We start from the raw sequence: 26509 nt of genomic DNA, 5'->3' as shown, positions 1-26509 counted from the left end.
GCCCGTGTGTGAGTACTGTTCCGTGTACATGCCCGTGTGTGAGTACTGTTCCGTGTACATGCCCGTGTGTGAGTACATTGGTGTGTACATGCCCGTGTGTGAGTACTATTCCGTGTACATGCCCGTGTGCGTGTACTGTTCCGTGTACATGCCCGTGTGTGAGTACTGTTCCGTGTACATGCCCGTGTGTGAGTACTGTTCCGTGTACATGCCCGTGTGTGAGTACATTGGTGTGTACATGCCCGTGTGTGAGTACATTGGTGTGTACATGCCCGTGTGTGAGTACTGTTCCGTGTACATGCCCGTGTGTGAGTACTGTTCCGTGTACATGCCCGTGTGTGAGTACATTGGTGTGTACATGCCCGTGTGTGAGTACATTGGTGTGTACATGCCCGTGTGTGAGTACTGTTCCGTGTACATGCCCGTGTGTGAGTACATTGGTGTGTACATGCCCGTGTGTGAGTACTATTCCGTGTACATGCCCGTGTGCGTGTACTGTTCCGTGTACATGCCCGTGTGTGAGTACTGTTCCGTGTACATGCCCGTGTGTGAGTACTGTTCCGTGTACATGCCCGTGTGTGAGTACATTGGTGTGTACATGCCCGTGTGTGAGTACATTGGTGTGTACATGCCCGTGTGTGAGTACATTGGTGTGTACATGCCCGTGTGTGAGTACTGTTCCGTGTACATGCCCGTGTGTGAGTACATTGGTGTGTACATGCCCGTGTGTGAGTACTATTCCGTGTAGATGCCCGTGTGCGTGTACTGTTCCGTGTACATGCCGGGTGGCAGCCGCCCGTGCTTTGTGCCCGTCTCTCCTCGGCTGCTCCTGTCACTTTGTGTGTGTGGAGGGAATGCCGCGCCTGCGCAGTGCCGCCTCTCTCCGCACACTGAGCTGGGTACAGGGAGAGGAGCGGCCGGAACTTCATTGGTGAGTGCCCGGAGTGGAGTCTGCAGCTCCCGCACATCGTCCTCTCTCACACAGCGGACCGAGGGCTGCTCCTACCTGCTGCAGGGATGTACCGCTGAGCTGCGGCTGTCACTGCTGAGCGCCCGGGGACTAGGGTGGCTCGGAGATCCCGGCTCTCTGAAGTTCAGCGCTCCCCGGGGAATAAGAGGAGCTGTCTGGGTATGGAGCTCCTGCCTCTCCCGGCCGCCCTACACCTGTGCGGGTGAGATCGGTGAGAGTTTGGTCACTTTGTGCCACCTGCAGATCCTTCAGCATTTTATGTGTATTTGTGTGTGGAGTACAACCCCCATCATGTCTGTGGGAGCACGGTGAGCGCAGTAGTCCTAGGACATGGAGGTGGGATTCTGGGCTGAGTGCTGAGGTCTTGTGCTGGGCACCCTGTGGGCATACAGATGGGTGTGGAGCGCCCTGCCATTCATCTATGTATGGGCATACAGGTGGGTGTGAAGCGCCCTGCCATTCATCTATGTATGGGCAAACAGGTGGGTGCGGAGCGCCCTGCCATTCATCTATGTATGGGCATACAGGTGGGTGCGAAGCGCCCTGCCATTCATCTATGTATGGGCATACAGGTGGGTGCGAAGCGCCCTGCCATTCATCTATGTATGGGCATACAGGTGGGTGCAGAGCGCCCTGCCATTCATCTATGTATGGGCATACAGGTGGGTGCGAAGCGCCCTGCCATTCATCTATGTATGGGCATACAGGTGGGTGCAGAGCGCCCTGCCATTCATCTATGTATGGGCATACAGGTGGGTGCAGAGCGCCCTGCCATTCATCTATGTATGGGCATACAGGTGGGTGCGGAGCGCCCTGCTGCTACATTTAGGGTCAGGGCTGTGACCCTTGTGCTCGGTGGCTGCTCAGACCCTCGCGTCATTATCCCCCGGCATCTGCTTCATCTTCGGGATTGGGACCGTTCTCAGCCGCTGATTATACAATTGTGTCTGTCATCAAATTACGAAACAGTTAAAAGCAAACGTGCTGTCCTAGATGAGAGTGACCCGATTTAGGGTGGACAAGCGGGGTTTAGAGCCAAAACCTTCAGAGAAATGTCCGGCTTAGTAGAGGGGTTTGATTTGGAAGCCTTCCGTACCCCGGGCACACCTGGAGCTGGTGGGTTTTGGTGGCCCTTACACCTGGCAGTACATGTGAACTTGATTTCTCTGATCTGCTCCCGCAAGAAGTCACAGTGAGAGCTGGGGATCTGAGGATGCGGGTTATGTGCCTGCAGGAGAGGAGTCCATGCCACTGGCCAGAAAGCCTGGACCTGCCCAGAGACTATTCTTGGCCATCAGGTGGATCCTGTAGCCCTAACAAGGGTCATGTTGGCATCTTCAGATGTAGGTTGGTGCACAAGTGAGTGATATACAGAGACATGTCTGGCCGTCTACACAGAGACCTATGACGTGGGTGAGGGTAACCACCTCCAGAAGATGCAGGGGGGCTGCAGGCTCTGGTCCACACCAGGTGATTGGAGATTTTTGAGGGCTGCATGTGTCTGATCTTCCTGCCAAAAGTAGGGGCGTCTTCAGATTTTTAGCCTACAAAGAAATACGGACTTATTCCATCGGTGTTTTAGATCACGTTTCCATTGGTGTTTGGTTAGTGTCAGATTTTAGCATCACACAGTTTTATCATTTTTTTTGTGTCTGAGAAGTTTTCTGAGGCTCTTCTCAACCAACAACCATGAAGATCAGACGGCAGGTCTCCTCTGAGTGCCGCTGATTATTTTCATTGACACAAATACTTGCATTGTCGAGTTTGAGCAATGAGTCAAATAAAAAATTGGATATATCGCCGTGTTTTGTGCAGCTTGGAAAAATACTCACGTATGTGAACAGTCCCATAGACTATAATGGGTGCGAGCTGAAGTCTGAATGAACCCTAAGGCTGGTGCATGCTGCGTCACCGCCTTGGACTTGCATTTTTTTTGGAAAAGACATAGAATTAATGTCCCAAACAAGTTTGTTTCATGTCTGATGCAAATGGAAGCAGAGGGACGCCACTGATTATTACAGGGTCTGTCTTGGTTCTGTTATGTGTCAGTTTTTTGGGTGGAAGAAAAAGTGCAACGTGCAGAACTTTTTTCTTTTCTAAAAATGGGCAAGTAATGACACTCGGACAACGCCATAATCATTGGGATCTCTCTGCTTCTGTTTACACAGCAGATCTGTTTTGGACATTCTTAGTTCCTAAAGATGGAACAATCAGAATTGCCGGTCAGAAGTGAGCGCAGCTGTAGGGCGCAGTCACACACCGCAGCCTCGTCTCATACATCTGTGACTAATGAGACCCACACGTGCTGAGGGTCGCTTCTGTAGCATGTACCTGCATTTCTGCAGTTGGCATAAAAGGGACCGTTCGGGTTATGTTCACATTGGGGTTTTTTTCGACTGGAAAAAATATCTGTTTCTCAATAATTAAAAGGTGCTTTAGGAATCACTGCTTTTCTCTGGCGTTTTCGTTCTCATTTTTTTTTAGCATTTACACCAACATTTTAGCTGACGTTTTCAGCATTGTTTGGCTGGTAACATATTTACATGATGCTGTCTTTTTTCTGCACATAACTTGCCCTGGGGTATAGAATTTTAAATTTGCAGCAGATTTATTTTAAACAAACAGTTATTACTTGCCCTCTCCTGAATCTCCAGTGCTGCTCCCGCCATCTGTTATTATCTGCAGCGCTAATGTCTTTTCAACAGCGCTGCAGCCAATCACTGGGCTCAGCGGTCCTTAGTGTCTTGTGCCACCAATTTGGGCAGAGTTTCTGACTTCAGCTACTGGCTGGCAGACTCTTGCCGTAAACTCAGCGCTGTGGACAATAACAGACACAGGGAGCAGCAGTGGAAACTCCATCCTAGACTCTGGGGAGGTGAGGAAAGATCAGCTGTTTTTTTAAAGACAAATTGTAGAGTGGTTTTCCGAAACAAAAAAAGCCCCTTTCATATTTGTTGCGTATTTTCATTGCAAATTTTACCAGGGAATCTGTCACCAGGTTTCTTTCCACATAATCTAAGAGCTGGATAATGTAGAGCCAGAGATCCTGATTCCAGTGATGTGTCACTCACAGGGCTGCTAGTTGTAGTTTCAATAAAATCAGTGTTTTATCAGCAGGATATTATCACTACAGGACTAGGTGTCTAGTGCCATGTAATCCTCCTGCTCTGTAACCCACCCACATTACTGATTGGCAGCTTTCTGTGTACACTGCATAGGCAGAAAGCTGCCAATCAGTGATGTGGGCAGGGTTATACACAGCGCAGCATTCAAGAGAACTGCTTGATCTGCAGCAGAGAAAACAAGAATTTTATCATAATTGCTCAAAAGAATGAACATATGCATTTCTGTGTAAAAATGACTGTGTGCAGATGTTGGGGCTTTTCCACTTTTTTTGATCTGTTAAAGGGAACCTGGCACCCCCCCCCCAGGGTGTTTTTCACTAAGGCCTGTTTCACACTTCCGTTTTTGTGTCCGCCAAACGGATCCGTTTCCGTTTTTTTGACGGAAACTGATGCAAACGGATCCGTTTTTAAAAAAACGGATCCGTTTTTTTGACGGATCCGCGGTAACCACTAATGGAAGTCTATGGGACAAAAAAACGGATCCTGCAAAAAAATGGCGGATCCGTTTTTTTACGGAAACCAACGGATTTTGACGGATTTGAAAAAACGGAAGTGTGAAACAGGCCTTAAAGAGCCACCTTCAGCAGCACTAAGGCTGCATTCTGTGAAGGTGGCTCTTCTGTTTCTGACCCCCATTAACGCCAAAATGTAGCCTTTTATAAATAGGTCCTCATACCTGGAATCAGTCACAGAGGTATGGAGTGTCCCTCTGTTAAGCCGCCTCCCAGCTGTCCATCAACCCCCCTCTATAGCATCCCTGCACCGCCTCCTTTTGTATTTGCTGTTACATGTTGTCGGGCTCCTGCGCTGTGACAACAGATCAGGTCAGGTCATTGTGGCTAATGTACATGTGTTGTTTCCTGAAACATGAAGTCTATAAAAGCACCAATGGCCATTGTGAAACTATAAGATTTCAACTTTTTTGTAATAAATATTTTGATATGGGAAAAAAAAAAATTTTTCTTTAAATTTTGGCAATTCACACAAAAACCTGATGGGATATTTTCTGCTGATGGCTTCCTGTAAAGTGTCCTGTGCACTGGCATTTGCCAGATGCTGAACGCCAGCCCCGTACTTTACAGAAGAATTTAATTTTTGTGTACTTGTATTTAGTGTGTGGTTTATCAGAAGCTGTTGCTGCTTTGTTGCAATTCATAACGCAATATTCTGACATTCAGTATAGGGCACAAGAAGATATGGGGGTCTCCAGCATAACCGATGGTTTCTATCGTCTTAAGATATGATGTCCCCTTGTAAGGAGCCGTTAGTTCAGTGTAACCTAATCACAGCCCTTTGTCACTATTCACAAAAGGAACTTTGTGTTATTTGTATATGAACTTATGAGAACTTTTTTTGTGAATTCTGTAACTTTCCAGACAGTTGTTTCCTTTGCTTAGAGCTGTACAACTAAGGTTCCTTTTACAGTGGTTCTTATGATGGTAATTTATGTTTTTTGTTTTGTGCCATTTCCTAGCTCAAATCGAGGTTGCCGTAAAGCATAGCCTGCGTTCATCTGACAGATTTGCTGGTGTAATGTGATTGTTCAATTGTTCATTGCTCCTTTTTTTTTAGATTTTTTTTGTAAAATGTGTAATTGATGTTATCAGGGCTGTGGAGTCGGAGTCGCGGAGTCGGAGTCGGTGCTCATTTTGGTGGAGTCGGAGTTGGAGTCGGTATAAAATGCACCGACTCCGACTCCTAAAATATATAATAAATTGGGTACAGTAATTCAATGCAGAATGTGCTGAATATTTTTTCATAGGAGTTTGGGAAAGTTATGAAATGTCCTATAAATGGCTGTTATATTCCTGATCTAAGGCTACATTCACACACAGCATTTTTCCTGTGTTTTTTGAGGATACGTTTTTCAGCTGCAAAAGCTGATCATCTTTTTAAAAAACTGCATCACCTGAAAGGTTTTTGAGCTCATAGATAATGTTTTCAATAGCAAAAGCAGATTAGAAATCTGCTCTATCTATATATCCATTTATCCATATCTGTCTATCCATATCGTATCTGTACCAAAAAGAATGAAAACCGGGTAGTACACCAATATATATTCTGTTCTATCTAAATATCTTGATTATTGGATCATAAAAATGATTAAATGTCTGAGGTTCACATTGTACTACAATAAATTTTTCACTTAAATATAAGCAATATGTGTGGGAGTCGGAGTCGTGGAGTCGGAGTCGGAGTCGGTGTAAGGGAAATTGAGGAGTCGGAGTCGCAGGTTTGGCTTACCGACTCCACATCCCTGGATGTTATGGGGGTTTAATTAAAAAAATCTTATTTATGCAGTTGCCCAGTATTTAAAAGGCACAAGGCATGTAGCTATTGATGCTGGGGCCTTTGTGAAGGATAGCCAGAGGGAAAGTCTATGTTTTAGATGGTTGATTACTTTGTTCACATCTACAATAGAAAGCTATTTTTTTTTTCTTTTCTTATAGTGACAGACACTTTGGCAGAACCAGAGACTTCCTTGCTGGTTTCTAGGGTTTGTCTATTCTGCTGGCGTCTGTCCTATGTATTGAGCTTTATAGCGTCTGTATGGCATGACCCAATATGACAGGGGGTGTCTCTAGGCACGGACATATAGCACCGTTTGCTCCCTCAGGGGACACAAAGGGTCCTATACAATAAGCTTTCTGTAGTCTGGGTGTAGATAGCTTGCAGTGAACAACCAATAATAAGACTATAATAGAGTAGCAAGGTTACCCGGGGTGGTGAAGACATTGCCGCGCTGACCAAGCCGGACATCATGTGGACAATACCACTGCACTGGTGCTTTGTCAGTGCGCAGTCGTGGTGCTTTGTCAGTGCGCAGTCGTGGTGCTTTGTCAGTGCGCAGTCGTGGTGCTTTGTCAGTGCGCAGTCGTGGTGCTTTGTCAGTGCGCAGTCGTGGTGCTTTGTCAGTGCGCAGTCGTGGTGCTTTGTCAGGGCGCAGTCGTGGTGCTTTGTCAGGGCGCAGTCGTGGCGCTTTGTCAGGGCGCAGTCGTGGCGCTTTGTCAGGGCGCAGTCGTGGCGCTTTGTCAGGGCGCAGTCGTGGCGCTTTGTCAGGGCGCAGTCGTGGCGCTTTGTCAGGGCGCAGTCGTGGCGCTTTGTCAGGGCGCAGTCGTGGCGCTTTGTCAGGGCGCAGTCGTGGCGCTTTGTCAGGGCGCAGTCGTGGCGCTTTGTCAGGGCGCAGTCGTGGCGCTTTGTCAGGGCGCAGTCGTGGCGCTTTGTCAGGGCGCAGTCGTGGCGCTTTGTCAGGGCGCAGTCGTGGCGCTTTGTCAGGGCGCAGTCGTGGCGCTTTGTCAGGGCGCAGTCGTGGCGCTTTGACAGGGCGCAGCCCTGGCGCTGTGTCAGGGCGCAGCCGTGGCGCTGTGTCAGGGCGCAGCCGTGGCGCTGTGTCAGGGCGCAGCCGTGGCGCTGTGTCAGGGCGCAGCCGTGGCGCTGTGTCAGGGCGCAGCCGTGGCGCTGTGTCAGGGCGCAGCCGTGGCGCTGTGTCAGGGCGCAGCCGTGGCGCTGTGTCAGGGCGCAGTCGTGGCGCTGTGTCAGGGCGCAGTCGTGGCGCTGTGTCAGGGCGCAGTCGTGGCGCTGTGTCAGGGCGCAGTCGTGGCGCTGTGTCAGGGCGCAGTCTGGCATGCTTGGAGATAACGGTGGCTTGTGAAAGTATTCATCCCTATTTTGTTACATTACAACCTGTGTTTAATAATTTTTGTAATCCAATTTGTGTGTGATCCATCAGAACTAAATAGTCTAAGCTGGTGAAGGTAAAAAATATAGGCATAAATTAAATTTAAGGGATCAAATAACTAAAAATTGTCATGTGTGTCGTGTATATGTATTCACCCCTTTTGCTATAAAGACCAATTACCTCCATAAGTCATATGCTTAGTGAAAGGAAGCCCCCTGTGTGCAATCTAAGTGTCACATGTCTGTCACTATATACACTTTACCTTTTCTGAAAGGCCACAGAGGCTGCAACACCATTAACCCCTTCACACCAGGGTCATTTTCGTTTTTTGCGTTTGTTTTTTGCTCATCTTCTTCCCAGACCATAACTTTTTTTTTTATATTTATTTTGCCAGCAATATGGCCATGTGAGAGCTTGTTTTTTGCGGGACGAGATGTACTTTTGACCGACATCATTGATTTTGCTATATACGGTTTTGCTCGTAACGCACTAGAAAACAGGAACAAAATTCCAAATGCAGTGAAATTGCCAAAGACGTGATTTTCCACAATTGTTTCTTTTGTTTTTTTTAACCATGTTCACCAAATGCAAAAACTGATCTGACGTTATGATTCTCCAGGTCATTATGAGTTTGAAGACACCAAACATGTCTAGGTTTTTTTTATTTAAGTGGTGAAAAAAATCCAAAGTCTGTTTAAAAAAAAAAAAAAAAAAAAAATCGCATAATTTTCCGAGACCTGTAGCGTCTCCATTTTTCGGGATCTGGGGTTGGGTGAGGGCTTTTCTTTTGTGCTCCAAGCTGATGTTTCTATTGATACCATTTTGGTGTAGATACGATCTTTTGAGTGCCCATTATTTTATTTTAATGCAATTTTGCTGCGACCAAAAAAAACATGATTCTGGTGTTTTGATTTTTTTTTCTCAATACACCGACCGATCAAATTCATTATTTTATATATTGATACAGTTACATCTCACAAAATTAGAATATCATCAAAAAGGTAATTCATTTCAGTTCTTCAATACAAAAAGTGAATCTCATATTATAGCTCTATATAATTACATTACAAACAGAGTTATCTATTTCAAGTGTTTATTTCTGTGAATGTTGATGATTATGGCTTACAGCCAATGAAAACCCAAAAGTCATTATCTCAGTAAATTAGAATACTTTATAACACCAGCTTGAAAAATGATTTTAAAAGCCAAAATGTTGGCTTCCTGAAATGTATGTTCAGTAAATGCACTCAATACTTGGTCGGGGCTCCTTTTGCATCAATTACTGCATCAATGCGGCGTGGTATGGAGGTGATCAGCCTGTGGCACTGCTGAGGTGTTATGGAAGCCCAGGTTGCTTTGATAGCAGCCTTCAGCTTCTGCATTGTTGGGTCTGGTGTCTCTCATCTTCCTCTTGACAATACCCCACATATTCTCTATGGGGTTAAGGTCAGGCGAGTTTCCTGGCCAATCAAGCACAGTGATACTGTTGTTTGTAAACCAGGTATTGGTACTTTTGGCAGTGTGGACAGATGCCAAGTCCTTCACACTAGACCTTGGAAATCAAGGTCCCAGAGTCTGGAGGAAGAGTGGAGAGACAGACAATCCAAGCTGCTGGAGGTGTAGTGTGAAGTCTCCACAATCAGTGATTGTTTGGGGAGCCATGTCATCTGCTGGTGTAGGTCCACTGTGTTTTATCAAGACCAAGGTCAGGGCAGCCGTCTACCAGGAAATTTTAGAGCACTTCATGCTTCCCTCTGCCAACAAGCTTTTTGGAGATGGAAATTTCATTCTCCAGCAGGACTTGGCACCTGTCCACACTGCAGACGAGCTGAACGCTGCTATCAAAGCAACCTGGGCTTCCATAACCCCTCAGCAATGCCACAGGCTGATCGCCTCCATGCCACATTGCATTGAAGCAGTAATTGATGTTTGTAATGACTCTATGTAATGAGTTTCACTTTTTGTTTTGAAGAACTGAAATAAATTTAACTTTTTGATTATATTCTAATTTTGTGAGATGCACCTGTAGATCAGGCGATTCTGAACGCAGCAATGACAAAGTATTTTTAATTGTTTTATTTTGAAAGGGGGTGATTTAAACATATATACTACCGTTCCAAATTTTGGGGTCACCCAGATAATTTTGTGTTTTCCATGAAAACGCATACTTTTATTAATCAAATGAGTTGCCAAATGAATTTCAAATCTAGTTCAGATATTGACAAGGTTCGAAAAAAAGATTTTTATTTAAAATAATAATTTTCTTTGCCACTCTGCCCTGAAGGCCAGCATCCCGGAGTCGCCTCTTCACTGTAGACGTTGACACTGGCGTTTTGCATGTACTATTTAATGAAGCTGCCAGTTGAGGACGTGTGAGGCGTCGATTTCTCAAACTACAGACTCTAATGTACTTGCCTTGTTGTGCAGCGGGGCCTCCAACTTCTCTTTCTACTCTGGTTAGATCCTGTTTGTGCTCTCCTCTGAAGGGAGTAGTACACACCGTTGTAGGAAATCTTCAGTTTCTCGGCAATTACTCGCATGGAATAGCCTTCATTTCTAAGAACAAGAATAGACTGTCAAGTTTCACATGAAAGTATTTTTTTTTTTTTTTTTGCCATTTGGAACCAGCAAATGTAACGCTCCAGATTGTCAACTAGCTCAAAGGAAGGTCAGGTTTATATCTCCTCTAATCAGCCAAACTGTTTTCAGCTGTGCTAACATACTTGCACAAGGGTTTTCAAGGGTATTCTAACCATCCATTAGCCTTCTTACACAGCAAACACAAAGTACCATAAGAACACTGGAGTGATGGTTGTTAGAAATGGACCTCTATACACCTATGAACAAACATTTTGGTGGAAATAATTATTTCACATTTTTTGACAATAATTAAAATTCACTTGTTATACTTTTTAATATTTTTGGCATATTTAGTTTTACCTGGGCTGCACTTTATTTTTCCAGCAAGGTGCTTACTACCAGCACTGTCCCATCCAATTGGATAGTTACACCCTACTTTTTTATGCAATGTGTACATTGATGTTTTGCGACTATTGTGGAAAACTTTGTTTTTATTATATAAATTAATAAAATATATTTTTATATCATGACTTGTGGTCAATGGTTTAGTGTGGTATGCTCTGTTCAGTTTTTTGACTGTCCTTAGTAGTATTATATAGTCTTTTGGGGATTGCGGAGAATATATACCATTTGGTCTGAGAGACTTCTCTGTTGGATTGCCGTTTTTTTCCCCAATTGATCCTTTTGTGTGTATATATGTGTATATATACTGTGTACTATAATATATTTTTAAAACCTTTTTTTTTACTAGTTTCAAGAAGCGGCATCTGTGCTCCACAAAATGATCATGTGCCATGGGCACCGGCCACTGGGCGGCGCTCATAGCAATCCGGCAGTAACAACCACAGGGGTCTCCTGCAGACCCCTGGTTGTCATGGCAACCCAGACATGGATACCGATGGGTGGGGTTTGTGACATGCTTCCGACGCGTGCATGTTACATGCCACTGTCAGAGATTGACAGCGACATTTAACATGTTAACAGCCGTGGGTGGATCGCGATTTCACCAGCGGCTGTTAAGGGCACATGTCAACTGATGAAATCAGCTGACATGTGCCGGAAGATGCGGGCACATCACCAGAGACTACATATAAGGTAGGGGGAGACCGACATGTGCCGTCCATGTACGGTGCGTGTCGTAAAGGGGTTAAGCAAGAGGCACTACTAACCAAACACCATGAAAACCAAGGAGCTCTTCAGACAAGTCAAGGGACAAAGTTGTTCAGAATTACAAGTCAGGGTTGGGTTATAAAAATAAATAAATAAAAATCCCAGTCTCTAATGATCTCCCAGATCAACATCAAATCCATTATAATCCTGAAGGAGGTGCAGAGACTGGAGTATCTGTCCATAAGATCACATAAGGGACAGGGATAATGGTCCGAGTCGAGGGGTGGATTAATGATCCGAAATGCAGGGATATTCTTGAGTAAAACCAGTTTCAGTCGGTCAGTGATATGAGCCTGGGATGGAGGTTCACCTTCCAACAAGACAATGACCCAAAGCACACTGCTAAAGCAACACTCAAGTGGTTCATGGGGAAAAGTGTAAATCTTTTGGAGTGGCCCAGTCAGAGCCCAGACCCTAATCCAACTGAGAATCTGTGGTCAGACTTGAAGATTGCTGTTCATCAGAGGAATGGGCAAAACTACCATTGGCAAGATGTGGAAATCTCATACAGACTTATGCAAAGCGACTTGCAGCTGTAATTGCCGCAAAAGGAGTTTCTACAAAGTACTGACTTTAGGGGTGGATAGTTATGCACACTGAAGTTTTCAATAATTTTATCCTATTTGTTTTTTTGCTTCACAATAAATCGAAACCCAAATGTACTTTACATAAACTAATGCCAACCCTTAAAAAAACCCGTGAAAGTCCAGGCAGTGAGGTAGCAAAACATGAAAACATGCCAAAGGGGGATGACTACTTTTGCAATCCGCTGTAAGTAGATCTGTGGGTAAATATAGAGGACTAAAAGTAATGCAACAGTACCTAGTGGTAGAAAGGTGGTATTACCTCAAGCTTCATGTAAAAAACCCTCAGGTTATATAATATATGTGGCAAAGATTTACGGTAGTGATTTCAGAATGGCATGGGACATAAGATGCCGAGTGTGAACAGCACGTCACTTGTGTTGGCTTCTCAGCCATCAGTGTTTAGCTTGTTATGCATAGTGTAGCCCTCTAGGGGGCGTGTGTGTTCAGCCTTACCCATGTATATATGTAAAAACTCAGGAGGGCACTACTGAATAAGATATGCGGATCAACCAGCAGTCAGTATAAACACAAACTGAGAAAATGGAGAAAAAGCTACTGACCAAAATGCAGGGATCACTGCAAAATTACAAATTTTATTGGTAACAAAAAGACAACATCCATGTAAAAACATTTAAAAAGTCATACAATGAGATGAAACTATCACAAAGGCTTATAATAATTTTGTAATTTTGCAGTGATCCCTGCATTTTGGTCAGTAGCTTTTTCTCCATTTTTTCAGCCTTACCCATGTCATGACAGTGGGCGCAGCAGTGTGTGGTGACACTTCTCTGTCTGCTGTGGGCTCTGCGTTTTCTCTGTATGTGATCCTGTATCACTCTTGTGTGACTTTTCTCATCCGTTTTGTCATTTATTCTAAAAGAACCTTTCCTTTCAGTTTCAGGCATCCTGCGTTCACTCAGCTTTGGGCACATCTCTCCTGCCTCTGAAGAGGCGTCTAGGCGGAGATGACAGCCACAGCTGCCCAAAAGTGCCTGAAAAACGATAAGGTGGATGAAGCGCAAGCTTTGGCCCGGAGCTGTGCTGGACGACCAGATTTCAAGCCCTGTGACGGACTATCCATCTGTGCGACCCACAGCCATGGCAAGTGCTTCAGACTCCACTGGTGCTGCCACTTGGGCTGGTGCCACTGTAAGTCCACATTTTGTTATTCTGCTTTTCTGCCTGAGATTTAAATGGTATATGCTGTTTTTTTCCATCTGTGTAAAACAGCCATAACATTGTAAAGTATAGGGGGCTGCTAAAGTAATCTAGGAGCTAGACTGGCTTGTTATAACAACTTTCAACAGCTACAGTATATAACAACTGTACAACTTTCATAGAAAATCACAATCCTCCATACTTGCCAAAATTTTACTCCAAGTCTTAGGAATGTCTGCAAAATGCCCACTGTTGGGTACGATTTTCAGAAGCCCCTTGAGTGGTCCAGTTTTTGGTTCTTTCTGCATTCATGATGGTAATTAGTGATGAGCGAACTTGCTGGGTAACGTGTTATCTGAGCATGCTCGGGTGTTATCCAAGTGTCTTCGGCGTGCTCGTATATTATGTTCGAGTCCCCGTGGCTTGTATCAAATATACCTGGTTGTTCACAACTAATAGAGTTGTCTACGGATTTTATTAGTTGGGTAAGAACATGTAGAAGATCTGTACAGTTAAAAGCCTGAAATGAAAGACTCCCGGTTATCTCATAACTGATAATTATTATACTATTACAGGATAATTGTTAAGCCCACCTCATACACATTAGATTGACATCGGCCAAACCCACTGATAGTGACAGGTTTGCCTGACAGTCTTATATATATGGGGACCCCCCAACATGTCTGCTAGCAGCTCTCTCACAGAGCTCTCGGCCGGATGGGCGCTCGGGTGGGGCGGCAGAGTCGGCCGGATGGGCGCTCGGGTGGGGCGGCAGAGTCGGCCGGATGGGCGCTCGGGTGGGGCGGCAGAGTCGGCCGGATGGGCGCTCGGGTGGGGCGGCAGAGTCGGCCGGATGGGCGCTCGGGTGGGGCGGCAGAGTCGGCCGGATGGGCGCTCGAGTGGGGCGGCAGAGTCGGCCGGATGGGCGGCAGAGTCGGCCGGATGGGCGCTCGGGTGGGGCGGCAGAGTCGGCCGGATGGGCGGCAAAGTCGGCCGGATGGGCGCTCGGGTGGGGCGGCAGAGTCGGCCGGATGGGCGGCAGAGTCGGCCGGATGGGCGCTCGGGTGGGGCGGCAGAGTCAAGCAAATTTACCTGCCAGCCTAATGATCCAGTTGTTTGTAGTGTCTGTTGGGCCTTGAGTTCCCATACACGTTAGACTAATGTTAGCTGAACCTGCTGATTTCAACGGGTTCATCCGACACTCTAATGTGTAAGGGGGGGCCATTCACAGCCATCTCGGATGAACTAGCACTACTGTGTATGGGAGGGATGAGAGACGTGGCTGCAGGCTGAATGATTGGCCGAAGCGTCATAGCCATATAATGTGTATTCTCAGCCTTTGGAATGGTCAACTTTCTTGACTGCCTGGTATAATGCTAAGGAAACAAGTTGTCAGGATGTTATCACTCACAAACTTTCCATATGTTCCTTCTTGGACTACAAGGTGGGGGAAAGAAAATGTATCATCTCTAGTGTGTGAATAAAGTCTTACCTGCGGGAAGCAGGATAAACGACCCGCAGGTCCTGTTCCAGGCAGTGTACTTGTGCTGCTATACAATGAGCTAGTGCAATACAATTAGGGATAATGGAAGCACATATTGGTTGTCGCTATTTTAAAAATAATCTGTCAGCAGGTTTTTGCAATTTTATCTGAGAGCAACATAATATAGGGAAAGAAATCCTGATTCCAGAGATGTGTCACTTATTGGGCTGTGTTCTGTACTTTCAATACAATCATTCTTTTATTAGCAGGAGATTATCACTGCCAGACTAGGTCTCGCCTGCACTGCATTCCAGCTAATCTGTGTAACCCCCTCCCCCACCACTGAATAGCAGCTTGCCTACAATTTACAGTGTACACAGGTAGATGCCAATCCGTGATGTGGGCGGGGTTATACACAGCTCAGCATTCTGAGCACTGCTACATCTACAGCAGAGAAAACAGGGATTATAGCAAAACTGCAGCAAAGCAAGCAGCCCAGTAAGTGACACATCGCTGGAATCAGCCTCTCTTACCCTATATTATGCTGCTCTCAGATTACATAAAATCTGATTCCATTTATGTAAAAATACCAGTGCAGTGAGACAGTGTAACTGCGTCTTGAGTGTATTTTTTTAGTATGGAAGGTAAGATAAGTATTTGTAGCATGATTGGCTCTTGGTTTGTTTTTTGTCACCATTCTTCTTCGCTGAGTATATATACACTACAGTATAGTAGTATAATATAGGTGATAACAGCCAATACATGCTTGTGGTCAGTAGATAAAAGCATTTTTTTACATCCAGAGGCTGAAAACCCAGCGAGATGTCCTCCGGGTTGGTGGCTTAGTCCATTGTAGGGAATGTGGACTCCTGACTGATACATTGCACATACGTCCATGCACAGTAGCAAACGAGGATGGGACGGAGTTTTGTTCTGGTTTTTAGCTGCTGCAATGTAAAATCTGATTAGTGTTATTCTGTTCAGTAAAATGAGTAACCGTGATGTCCGTGTGAACAAGGTTGGACAATCATCCAAAAGCCATGGATTGTCTGTGGTCCTCCCTCATACACACACGTACTCTGGTGGAGAGGGCGTGTGTTTTTAATAGGGAAAGGAGCATTCGCTGCTGTCAGACACCTCTGCTTCTATGTCCTGGCCACCAAAGGCTGGCGTTCCGACACAGCTGAACGCAGCTGCACTGCACGAACGCCCATAGAGATGAAGGTGAGCTACAGCTGCGGAGCTGCAGCAATAGCCTAGGTCTGTCTCTGCTAGGGCGTTTCTGTAATTCCCATTCACTTGTTTGGGAGTTAAAGGAACTATTTTATTCCTTTACTATTGGACTCGCAGGCAGGTAGTTGGAAGCCACCTGGCTTTTCTGCCACCTTAGAGCAATCAAACACCGCTCCTGCCTGCGATTCTGCTGCTTCCACTGATGTCACGTCAACAGAGCAGCTGTTTCTCTTCCTCTCTGCTCTGTTGACAGAGCGTGACTGCCAATGTCATACTGATTAACAGCCGCCTCCCCACTGCGTAACTGCAGGGAGCTGCCGGTCAATCAGCATGATGGTGCTAGTCATGCAGTTGGCAGAGCAGCTCTTCCTCTTCCCAGTTGCTCTGTTGATGTGAAGCAGCAGAATTGCCGTCAGGAGCAATCCAAAACCGCTCTGAGCCAGCACCAGGTTGAACAAGAAAGATATCAGATCTTAGACCCAGAGTAAAAATAAAAAAATAACTTATGCTGTTTTTGTAACTCAGTCTCTGGTGGCCGGGACATAGAAACATCAATCCAATCTTGGTCATCGGGTTTTTGACATGTAATCTGAGAGCAGCATAATGTAGAGACAGAGACCCTGATTTCACAAGTCCTCCATATTCATGAGCTCTGTATTACCCGCTCCCACCACTGGCTGCTTTCTGTGTACAGGCAGAAAACAGCCAATCAGTGGTGTGGGTGGGATTATATAGAGCTCAGCATTGAGCACACTGACTGACAGATCTGCGTCAAATAAAACAATGATTTTATCAAAACTGCAGCAAGCAGCCCGGTAAGTGACAAATCACTGAAATCAGGGTCTCTGTACTTACATTATACTCCTCTCAGATGGGGTAGCAAAAGTCTGGTAACAGATTCCTTTTAAAGACATAGATGGGAATAACCCTCTAAATGCTGTAAGACATAGATGACACCACTCTTTATATCTGTTCTATGTGACAAGTAGCATACAGTGTCCCTCTTGTTCTCTGTGTATCATATTGGGGTGCTCCGGTTATGTGTCCTGTGCTACATATCACTCCTATACATGGCTTGTGATACTTATTATGGGATATCCAGATAGATCCTTCACAAATGGCTGGTAAAACATTTGTATGTATGCACACGTGTGTGTGTGTGTATATATGGAAACCAAAATATGTGAATTCCGCAGTAATAAAGGCTTGCAGCGGAGGCTCTGCTATTCTGTAGTGATCAGGACTCCCACGCTACATATGGCTTACTGTTGAGTGCTGAGTGACAAGCGTGCCATATGTGCCCAGTTTCCAGAGCAGCGAGGACACACTGGGCGCATTACCAAAATCAATGCTTTAGTTTCGTGCAGATATACTGCATTTTACAGCTATCTTTTAGAAAAGAAGGGTTAACCCAGGACAGGCAGCTTCAGCGATCGGGAGCATTATTCTACACACCCATGAGAGCTTAGATTCCCACAGATAATAGGCTTTACAGATCAGGGCAGTTTTAGGTTTAATGGGGGTGATAAAAATGTAAAATATTGTATATTTATGGCATTTCCTTTACATGTCTTCCTGACGGTGCTGTGTGTAATAGCCCATTGTTATATGGTCCTGCCGACCATGTTAGACAGCATCGGCTTTCCATTGTTTAATGCTGGAAGGTTATTACGAGTGGGTTAACATAAATGGGTGGGCGCCAGAAATTCCAGAGATGACAGAAAATCTTTAGCTGAAACAAATGGATTCTATTAGTCTCTCCCAGGATCCCTCCGTTTGCAGCTCTTAATGCTGCTTGTTAGAAGATCGGGTTTTCCTAATGAACTTACTGGAAAAAGATGCTGAACGTGTGTAATTCAGCCTCGCCATGTTCTAGAAAGTCCAGCACCGCCGCCGCCAAATAATGGAGGCATCCCTCCGTTTGTCACTTTTTTAAAAGCCGATTTACTAATAAGAGGCATTCAGAGCATCTTTATCATGTGCGCGGATGTGTTGTCTAAAAATGGAAACCACAACACATTTCTTTTACACTATTGAATATAGTATTTAAAGGGAATTGGTAGCCAGATTTTTGCTACCTTATCTGAGAGCAGCATAGTGTGGGAAAAGAACCCCTGATTCCAGTGATGTATCACTTAGTGTAATGGGTGTAGCAATCACAGTTGTTAGATGTAGCAGAGCTCAGAAAGCTGCCCCCACCCGAACCACAGCGGTCTGTGTACATTGTTTATTAACAGTAAGCTGCTAATCAGTGCTGGGACCAGGATGCACATGAGCTGTAGTCCTTTAGTGATAATCTCCTGCTGATAAAACACTCATTGTAATGAAACAGCAGCCTAATAAGTGACACATTAGTGAAATCTGTGTCTCAGCCCCTGCCTCATGCTGCCCTCAGATTACACAGCAAGTTTGTGCTGACAGATTCCCTTAAAGGTTAAAGGGGTTATCCACTATTTGGACAACCCCTTCTTGGTATGTTTTCCAGTTATCCTCTCTATCCCCCAGAATAAGAGAAACTGCAACCCTATCCTCCTCTAATGTGTGATTGCACAAGTTTTGTGACTAAGTTGATTTCCGCCCATTTACAGAGAAAGAGGAACCATAGAAAGAAATGTGAATAGCCCACAGGATACGGATAAAACTTCTTTATTGGTTCTTTTTAGCAGCATTTTTAAAAATCAGAAAACAAGATCTATGTGGAAAGTGTTGCAGAGAGAAATCACCGCATTAACCAACATGAAGCAGTCACTGAACGGAGTGAGCGGCAGTGTCTGGCCTCTGGGAGTAATAACCACTGATCGTGGGGGTCCCAGCTGTTAGGCCCCCACCAGTCTGATATTAATGACCTATCCTAAGGATAGGATATCATTTTGGAGTATAATACCCGTTTAAGGGTGGTGGCACTCAGCTAATTGCTTTGCCCCTTTAGCTTCTGTCAGCTTTCCTGTTTTGAAAGCCGATAATGTTGGATTTTTCCCTAATTTGAGTGCACCAGGTATATATACTTTTTAAAGTTCTTCTCTGAAATGCTGCAAAGTTTCAGCAGAAACATACTTTGAAAAAGTCTGAGTAGGCTGAGGCGGGTCCCTGTCCCGCCTCTGACCGTCCCGCCTCTGACCGTCCCGCCTCTGACCGTCCCGCCTCTGACTGTCCCGCCTCTGACCGTCCCGCCTCTGACCGTCCCGCCTCTGACCGTCCCGCCTCTGACCGTCCCGCCTCTGACCGTCCCGCCTCTGACCGTCCCGCCTCTGACGATTGACAGCAGAGACTTGCTGCAGAAAGGGCTAAGGGGAAACAAATTCTGCTTGTTGCCTTCACTGCATAATATCATTGGATCCCGGCAGCATGTTGGTGCTTGCAGACTGGGCCAGCGCACAGTTTGTGCTATATCACTAGCAGGAAGCCTGGAGGCTGGGGAGCAGTGCACTGCTGAAGACAGAACATTGGACATTAACCCCTTTTAAATCTGGGATTCTTAAGCGCTGACAGCGGCTTCTGACCTGTGTGGTAGGAGCGCTTCTGTCTCGTCTGTAATCAGTGGAATGAATGAGATGTCTGTTCTGTGATGTGAAGTGAGCAGATCTCATGATTGGGAAATCCGCAGTGTACAAACACTTATTTTCACTGCTGCATGCACAGCTATCTCCTCTGCAGTCGTTATCATTTACCCCCAGATGGTAGGCTATGGTGCGTTTTTGCAGCATTTTTGTTGTGTATTTTCTGCGTTTTAGTTGTGCCGATAAAGTTTACTGCCCCCAAAAAAATTTGTGATGCAACTTCCTTAAGATTTTTGCAGCAAAACCTGATGCCTGCGTTCTTTCCAGCGTTTTCTGCACTTATCCATTGCTTTCTATGGGTGAAAAAAAAAACTGCTGCAAATACGCTGAAAGAAGCGACAGGCTCCAGTTATCATAAACACAGCAGTTTTCAGGAAAAAAACAACCAATGTGTGTGCATGAGCTTTCTGAAATCCCATAGCCTTTGCTGGCACTGTAAAACGCAGCTTAAAATTTGCATTAAAAAATGCAGCAAAAAATGCAACGTGTGAACATAACCTGAAAGTGGATGGGGATTGCCATATGTCTCTGGGATTCCTCTGATGTGTGCGGCTCCTGGAAGAAAAGTCTAGTTTCGGCTTTGTTGCGTGCTGTTTTTGGTTCTGTGTTCTTATGGAATGGTAGCATTCAGTCAAGCCTGCCTTGTTACTGGGCTGTTAGAGATGCTCACTGTTCGCCCTGTACATGGGGGGGTCAGGTGAAAGAGACGGTGCTTGTGTTGCCAAGGACGGCTAGCCTCTAGTTGGACATAGGTGTGAGAAACGCATCATTATTGTTTCCGATGGTTGGTATTTGCCACCTCTATAGTCAGTAAAGCTGTCCCCCAGCTGCATTTTATTTTTTAATCAAAACTGTATGCGTTGCTCACCCTCCCGGGGTCCAGCACTCAGTCTTCACCGCTGCTCCCGATGTCTGTTATTCTCTGCAGCACTGACTTCACATCGACAGCGCTGCAGCCAATTGGCGAGCTCAGCATCTGAGCGGTTTGTGCCGTCCGCTTTGCTCGAGCTGAGGTAGTGACTGCAACACTCTCCATGTAACGACAGCACTGCTGACAATAACACACACTAAGTGCAGCAGTGGAGACTCAATGTTGGACCTGGGAAGGGTAAGTAAAGTAGAGTTTGCAACCCAGGGAAAGGGGATTTACAAAACCAGGAAACACCTTTTAAAGCATCTAGAGAAGCATTTCTATGAAGTTTAAAGCCAACAGGCCCCAGATAGTCATTTTGCACCAGTAGATCAGTTGTTGAAAAGTGTAACCGACCTAGGGCAATACAGTAAGAAATGTCCTATGTTTTGGTCTCTTACATAGCAGATATAATGTCACAACCGACAAGGGTCGGACCAGTGGACGGCACAACAAACGCCAACGGCGGGGATGGAAAAAGGGAGAGGAAGACCCTAACAATAGGGAATGAGGGCTGGTGCACCTCCTAACACAGCCTGGGCCTATCAGTAAGCTCCCCTTACGCCCTATGTGGGCACTCCTCCTGCTGCCGTCACCTCCCTATACCCTGGGTAGTGCACTGGCAGGCAAGGACGCTAGCATCACCACTGCAGAAGGTGTAAACACGGGGTAGGGACCGAGAACAAGAAAGCTCCACACAGCAGAGGATACAGAGCCATGCCTTCAAGCAGCTGATGCACACTGGCACCAGAGAGCTTCCAACTCCTGGCTGCTCTCTCACCAACAGTCAGCTGATGAGTCATGTGACTTTTTAAAAGATGGTGGGAGTGGTCACCTCCCACATCATCTGGCCAGCAAGGAAACTGACATTAACCCTTGCTGGTCCAAAAGGAAAAACCATATTAAAATTAAAGCAGAACCAGAGCTGTTACGACTTCCACAAAATGAGTCGTGACATGTAATGTGCCCAACAAAACTTGTGGGCCCACGGAGCTCCTAATTTGGTTTGGCTGGTGCTAAACCGGTGAGCAAAGATCAATAGATATTGTGTTCTCCGCAGGTCACTGCCCCCAGATAGTCACAATTAGGGACAGCTGTCAGGTAGAAAGGCTGAAGACGCCTAGACGCAAGTGGAGTTTGGTTCAATTTCTAACTTCATTTTGTGCAGCTGAAGTACGCCCCCCATTTATGATAATAGGGGGCATAGACTGGGGTCATCCTTATGCAAACAACCAAGAATATTTCTCTCTCAAAGTAAAAAACAACCAGCAAAATATGAATCTCTGTGTTGCCATTTGTTTCTGGAAAACAATCGCTAAGGCCACCACTAGGACCCCTGCTGGCCACGAGAACGGGGCCAGTGCAGGAGCGGCCACACTATTGGTGCAACCCTGCAAACTCACAGGAGCCAAAGAGGTAAGAGGGGTCACTTCTACCTCCAAAGCAGGTGGGATTGTGCTTGAGCTATTGGACGGAGCAGGGCCCACAGAATGTTCTTGCGCAGGGGCCCTCTTCTGTCTGGGTCCACTCCTGGTCCAGTGTCCCCCCATGTGAATGGAGCAGCAGTTATCCATGTTCACTGCTCATTCAAATATTGTCCACCGGACCAGCGAAGATAGTCAAGAGCTGGACTGGTCTACCTCCTTTACTCCCATTGACCATGAGGGAATATGGATGATTTTCCGAAAGTCACGTTTTGTGTTTTTTCTATCTGCTGCAGTCCATGAAGTAGTTGTCAAGAAAAAAACAAATACACGAAGACATTAAAAGCTGTTATCATTTTATGAGGCTGGAAAATATAAAGGAAAGTTCTTTTTTTTTTTTTGTGCTGAAAAGCCTATGAATTATATACCAACCTTATAAAATGTCGGGGTATTTCAGAACATGCTGTCAAGTGATTGCAATTGTGTTTAATCGAGGACTATAGAAAGCGAGAGCCTTGAAAAGCAGCTCACGTAGGAAATATGGCAGGCCATGAAATGTGCCGCAGCCTTAACTCCTTTATTTGCAATAGAGATTAACACCCGCTAAACAAAAGACAACTGACAGTATGGGAAAATACAGTACTAGTGATTGTCCCACTGCCGTGGCCAGCCTGACTATTTCCCTGCAGCTCCTGCTATAGGTGAAATGTTTTATTAGATGATGTTATATGGTGGCCATTTAGATGACTGGCCCTCCACGTAGTACAGCAATGACTTAGATCCACCCAAGCTGTAACCGTTCCATCAGGCAGAGGCTCTGTTTTCACTTAAAGAAGGGGGACTGCGCCCATTGGGGTGGTCCCCACTGATGCCCATATCATGAAATTGCTAGTTGGCACTGTTGGCTGAAATGGAGGTGTGCAGTGGTACGATTCAATCCATGAAATATGAGAGAAACCACGGCACTCAACTTGAGTTGCAAGGAGTAATCTCTTTTCTTGATAGTTGCCAAAAAAGTACTGCAATTCTGGCTTTTTTAATTTTTTTTTTTTTTAATTTTTTATTTTACGGCATTAACCGATTGGATTAAATTATTTTATATTCTGATAGATCAGACTTTTACGAACGCAGCAATACCAAATCTCTGTATTTTTGTTTTGTGTTTAATGGGTGATAGGGTGTGATTGGAACTTTTGTATTTTTATTTTTTTTCATATTTTTAAAAACCTTTTTTCCCCACTTTTTACTTTATTCAATAGTCCCCGTAGGGGACTTGAAGCTGCAATCGGCTGATCACCTGTACAGTACATAGCAGTGCATCCGCACTTCTATCTATAGCAGAAATCATGATCTCAATGAACACTGGCCATTGAATGGCGTTCACAGGAGGGTCATAATGACAGGCACGGAGGTCATCAGCCGTCCCCCTGCTATTGTGACAACCCATTGGTGCCCCACGTCACGGGCACACCGATGGGAGCGTTGAATGATATACATTCCTGTCGGCGCATGTTAAATGCCACTGTCAGAGACTGAGAACGGGAATTCTCAGGTTAATATCCACGGGTGAAGCTCCACTCCACTTCGCCCGTGGTGTTAGAGGCGTATGATGGCTAATTAAAGGCAGGGACACGACATATAATGTAAGTTTGCGTCCTATGTTGTGAATGGGGTTAAATATTCAGGTTTATTAACCCTTGTGTATTGAGCTACAGCTCTGTAGTTGTTCAGTGATGAAGCTAATCATCAAAAATGCAAATTTCCTAATAATTGTGCACACAGCGTAGTCTAAGGCTGTTCTTTATGTCCAATGCCGTATTAGTTTGATTTGAGATCTTGAAAATGCCAAAAAGCATACGGATGCCACTTGTGTATTGTTCTTTTATAACGATGATAGAAGTTTCTATGCATTTTTTTTATATGAGAAAACACTGACATGATTACTTTTTTTTTCCCTATGAGGCAAAAAATCCTCTGACGCCTAAGTCCTTGCGTGTACTCAGCCACAGCACAGGAATGGTAATTTTAGGCAGTCATATCAGTCTTGTTTAGCCACTTAGTGCATCTGATAAATGCCGTAATGCTCGTTGTGCTTCGGTCTTGTTTTTAGCTGACGTTTTTATTCATTCAATCTCTGGAGCCATCTGGTGCAGGATCTGGATTACAGAAAAGAATGAGATTCGTTCAGGCTTAGGTTTCCCTCCATATAATAATGCACATGGGCCACGTCTACCATTGCAAGAGCGGTTCTTTGTAGCTCTGGCCCGAAGATTTTCAGCAAAGTAGTAATGAGGCAAACCTTTAAAAAAATCTTTTTTCCCCAGAGACCAATCATTCATGAGCAGTTATGTACTGCGCAGAGCCCCCTTCCTCTGTGACTTGGAGGATGTTTACTGCAGAACTAGTAAATTGTTGCATGGCGCTCGCGCCAGTCGTGAGCAGCGTCGGACTGGCCCACCGGAGAACCAGAGGATTATCCGGTGGGCCCTGGCATCCAGTGGGCCCTGGCACCTGCTGGCATACAGGGCCAGCAGTTGCCTAGGGCCCCCACTGATCCAAGGGCCCGCAGCCAGTGGTGTGTCACACACCATGCAGCTACTATGGGGGCTCATGCCAGCGGAGCAGCAGCGGGTGACAGGAGGCAGGAGCCCCTGTCCCCGCTGCTAAAGAGAAATGAATATTCACTGCTTCCCACGCCCACATGGGCGTGGGAAGCAGTGAATATCATTTCACGGTCTCCACTCCCCCAGGGGCTCCGCCCCCCCAGCCCAGTAAGCCGCTATGCAGCTGTAAATCAGGGCCGGTTCCGCCCTCAATTGTAATACGAGACAGAGCGTCAGCTGACGTTCTCTCTCCCATCAGTCCCCTCTGTTGACTCACAGCCGGTGCGTGATGACGTCACTTCATCGCGCACCCCCTGTGTGTCTGGCAGACGGGGCAGCTCCTGACACTGAAGCCGGCTGCTGGAATCAGTGTAGGAGCGAGGAGGAGGGGTGAGTATTGTTTTGTTTTTTTATACAGTTAGGTCCATATATATTTGGACAGAGACAACATTTTTCTAATTTTGGTTCTAGACATTACCACAAAGAATTTTAAACAAAACAATTCAGATGCAGTTGAAGTTAAGACTTTCAGCTTTCATTTGAGGGTATCCTGTTATGATTGGGTCACCGAGGAGGAGAGCAAGCCCAAGCTAAGCCACAGAAAACCAGAGAGGTTGGTAACTAAGCGGATTGCAGACCCCTGATCCTATGCACACAACTAGCAGTAGCCGTGGAGCTTACCTACGATGATCCTAGACACCTCGACACAGCCAGAGAGCTAACTAAGCCTAAAGAAAGAAAGGGGAAATCTATAATGCCCCAGAGCCGACCCCAAAAGAATAGATAGCCCCCAAACATATATTGTCGGTGAGACAAGATGAAAACACAAACGCAGGCAGGAAAATAGATTGAGCAAATGATGGGACCCACACTGACTAGACAGGACAGGAAAGGAAAGACACTGTCTGCAATCACGCAAAAACCCTGCAAAAAGTCCAACACGTCTGATGCAAAAAACACTGAAGTCGCACGACTTCGCCCACTGATATCAGCACTCTGGTATGTTCTGAAAGCAGAGCGAAAAGAGGCCAATCTAATAAGGGACAAAACAAACTGGCAGCACAAGCAGTAACATATGGGCGGTGATTCAGCACACCCCCAGCCGGAGCTGGCTGATCCACACAAAACTGAGATAGGCAAAACCAGATCAAATGCAAACAGAGTAGCAAATGAACACTTAGTTGAACATGCAGGGACTGAGCTGGAAACATCAGACCTCAGGAGGCAAGAAGAAAATCACCAGCAGGGATAGAGAGAGTCGGCTGTCTTAAATCCCAATCTGAAACCCCAGATCTCCAATCGTCGTCCTCATTATCAGGTGGCAAGCCTCTGTTAATCAGATCAGCTCCATTACCTCCAGTAACCACCAGAGGGAGCCCAGAAAGAGAACTTGCAACCCCTCTGTCAATATGACAAGCTCCACTACCTTCAGTAATAACCAGAGGGAGGCCAGAAAGTGAATTCACAACAGTATCCACATTAAAATTGGATGAAGGGTTTTGGAGTTTCAGCTCCTTAACATGTGCTACCCTGTTTTTAAAGGGACCAAAAGTAATTGGACAATTGACTCCAAGGCTATTTCATGGACAGGTGTGGGCAATCCCTTCATTATGTCATTCTCAATTAAGCAGATAAAAGGCCTGGAGTTGATTTGAGGTGTGGTGCTTGCATTTGGAAGGTTTTGCTGTGAAGGAAACATGCGGTCAAAGGAGCTCTCCATGCAAGTGAAACAAGCCATCCTTAAGCTGCAAAAACAGAAAAAACCCATCCAAGAAATTGCTACAACATTAGGAGTGGCAAAATCTACAGTTTGGTACATCCTGAGAAAGAAAGAAAGCACTGGTGAACTCATCAATGCAAAAAGACCTCGGCGCCCACGGAAGACAACAGTGGTGGATGATCGCAGAATAATCTCCATGGTGAAGAGAAACCCCTTCACAACAGCCAACCAAGTGAACAACACTCTCCATGAGGTAGGCGTATCAATATCCAAATCTACCATAAAGAGAAGACTGCATGAAAGTAAATAC

General features: G+C 45.6%; 1 protein-coding gene across 7 annotated transcripts in view; it reads left to right on the top strand.

The window, feature by feature from the left end:
* The first annotated feature begins 781 nt into the window (after positions 1-781).
* CUNH3orf70 (chromosome unknown C3orf70 homolog) overlaps positions 782-26509 on the top strand; it is a 173785-nt gene continuing 148057 nt past the window's right edge. The window contains exons 1-2 of one of the 7 annotated variants that reach the window (XM_073551543.1): positions 782-931; positions 13007-13260. In XM_073551543.1, the coding sequence (XP_073407644.1) occupies positions 13077-13260 (184 nt within the window). In that variant the 5' untranslated portion in view covers positions 782-931; positions 13007-13076. The other 6 variants (XM_073551545.1, XM_073551542.1, XM_073551541.1 and 3 more) reach the window with 6 other exon arrangements.

The sequence above is a fragment of the Dendrobates tinctorius genome, unplaced genomic scaffold (assembly GCF_039654945.1).
Source record: "Dendrobates tinctorius isolate UK_male_01 unplaced genomic scaffold, ASM3965494v1 ptg000177l, whole genome shotgun sequence".
Taxonomy (NCBI): domain Eukaryota; kingdom Metazoa; phylum Chordata; class Amphibia; order Anura; family Dendrobatidae; genus Dendrobates; species Dendrobates tinctorius.
The sequence above is the reverse complement of the archived record's forward strand: the minus strand, read 5'-3'. Positions and strand labels throughout refer to the sequence as shown.